The sequence below is a fragment of the Entamoeba dispar genome, genomic scaffold (genome assembly GCF_000209125.1).
Source record: "Entamoeba dispar SAW760 scf_1105229463765 genomic scaffold, whole genome shotgun sequence".
NCBI classification, from domain to species: Eukaryota; Evosea; order Mastigamoebida; family Endamoebidae; genus Entamoeba; species Entamoeba dispar.
The window spans coordinates 12,218-13,900 of record NW_001855856.1 but is presented as its reverse complement, the minus strand read 5'-3'; the positions used below and the strand labels follow the sequence as shown (position 1 = coordinate 13,900).

At 28.5% G+C, this 1,683-nt stretch overlaps 4 protein-coding genes across 4 annotated transcripts in view; 2 read left to right on the top strand and 2 right to left on the bottom strand.

The window, feature by feature from the left end:
* Positions 1 to 11, top strand: part of EDI_201180 (uncharacterized protein) — a gene marked incomplete at both ends in the record, with an annotated part of 534 nt that extends 523 nt beyond the window's left edge. Inside the window, one exon of the mRNA XM_001733501.1 lies at positions 1 to 11. This exon is cut by the window's left edge and continues 523 nt beyond it. Coding sequence (XP_001733553.1) covers positions 1 to 11 — 11 coding nt within the window.
* A 14-nt stretch (positions 12 to 25) lies between these two features.
* EDI_201170 (uncharacterized protein) lies at positions 26 to 931 on the top strand (the record flags this gene model as incomplete). Its single annotated transcript, XM_001741430.1, has 1 exon — positions 26 to 931. One exon carries the CDS (start codon positions 26 to 28, stop codon positions 929 to 931), a length of 906 nt encoding a protein of 301 aa, XP_001741482.1.
* A 90-nt stretch (positions 932 to 1,021) lies between these two features.
* On the bottom strand, positions 1,022 to 1,597 carry EDI_201160 (phosphoserine aminotransferase, putative; the record flags this gene model as incomplete). The annotated part of the gene is made up of 1 exon (XM_001741429.1): positions 1,022 to 1,597. The coding sequence occupies one exon, from the start codon at positions 1,595 to 1,597 to the stop codon at positions 1,022 to 1,024; it is 576 nt and encodes a 191-aa protein (XP_001741481.1).
* Positions 1,598 to 1,635: 38 nt separating this feature from the next.
* The window catches only part of EDI_201050 (phosphoserine aminotransferase, putative), a gene marked incomplete at both ends in the record, with an annotated part of 567 nt that continues 519 nt past the window's right edge, over positions 1,636 to 1,683 (bottom strand). Inside the window, one exon of the mRNA XM_001733500.1 lies at positions 1,636 to 1,683. This exon is cut by the window's right edge and continues 519 nt beyond it. Coding sequence (XP_001733552.1) covers positions 1,636 to 1,683 — 48 coding nt within the window.

Sequence of the window (1,683 nt, the reverse complement as noted above, 5' to 3'; positions counted from 1 at the left end):
AGACAAAATAAAGATCTTATTTCAAATGAATGAGGGGTATGAAGAATTTCAAAAATGTGTTGAAGAATTTGTTTCAATTCTCTCATCTTCATCTGGTAATACTAGTGAAACTACACCTACAAATCAAGACAATAACTTAGTCTTATTTGATTATATAGGTGATGGAAGTCTTGATAAGGTCATTCAAACTTCACAAGATGAATTCATTGATGAACCACCTTTTAACTCATTTACAACCTCAAACTCACAAAACCAGGATACTAACTCTAATGAAGAAGAAGAAGAGCTCAATATCGTTCTTAGTCAAATTAATGATCAAATTAATAAAATTGAAGATGTGAGAGATGCTTTAAAGAATTGCAACGCTAATGAAAATGAAACAATTAAACGATTTGGTGATTCAACACAAGGACTTATGGAGTTTATTCAAATAGCTGGAGAGTGCGAAAAAGAAAGAATTCGAGAGGGAAAGGAAAAAAATATACAAACATATTCTAATAACGAAGTTTGGTCAGAGGGATTATTGAGCTGTGCAAAAAAGATTGTAGAATGGGCACAATATATAAGTTCTGCTTTAATGAATGGAGAACCAGACGAAAGAATTTTAGCTGGTCTAAAACAATTTAAATCACATTGTTCTCAACTACTAACTGCAGCTCGAGTGAGTATGGAAGATCAATCTCCTCTTCTTCAAAGGTTAGAAAAAAGTTTATGCTCTTTAATGATTCAAATTCAAAAAATCATTCAAAATATTTTAGCAAGACAACAAGAACAACAACAAGAAACTAAAAAACAAAATAAAACTAAAGAGAACGGAATTGAGGGTAAAAAAGAACTAATGGAATCTCAAGTTCGTGTTCTTCAACTTCAAAAAGAATTAGAAAAAGCTCAGAACCATTTATATTCATTGAGAAAAGAAGAATACAATTAATAGTAACTATTTTACTGAGTTCATTACTTGAAATTTATATTATAATAAAGTTTAGGTAAAAAAAGAATTGATTAATAAGAAACACTTCAATTAATGAATATGTAACTGTTCAAAATCACGCATACATTTAATTAATGCATGAACAGAATCGATTGTAACTGCGTTATAAATTGAAGCTCTAAAACCACCAACAGAGCGGTGACCTTTAATACCAATTATTCCATTTTGGAAAGCATATTCAGAAAAATCATTTTCAAGTTGGTTGTAATGATCTTCCATTACAAAACAAACGTTCATAATTGATCTATCTTTCTTAAGTACTGTTGTTTTAAAGATTTTATTTCTATCAATTTCAGCATATAATAATCGAGCTTTTTCTTCATTTAATTGTTTAATCTTTTCTAAACCACCTAGTTTCTTAATATATTTTAGAGTTTGATTAACAGTAAAGATAGATATTACAGGTGGAGTGTTATACATTGAATCATTTAAAATATGAACTTGATAATCAAGAATTGTTGGTATTTTTCGATTAACTTTACCTAATATTTCTTTCTTGATAATAATAATAGTAACTCCAGCAGCTCCACAATTTTTTTGTGCACTTGCATAAATTAAACTATACTTAGAAATATCAATTGGTCTTGAAAGAATATCAGAAGACATATCTGCAACAAGAGGAATAGGAGATTCAATATCTTCTCTTATTTCTGTACCATAAATTGTATTATTTGTAGTAATATGAAAATAAT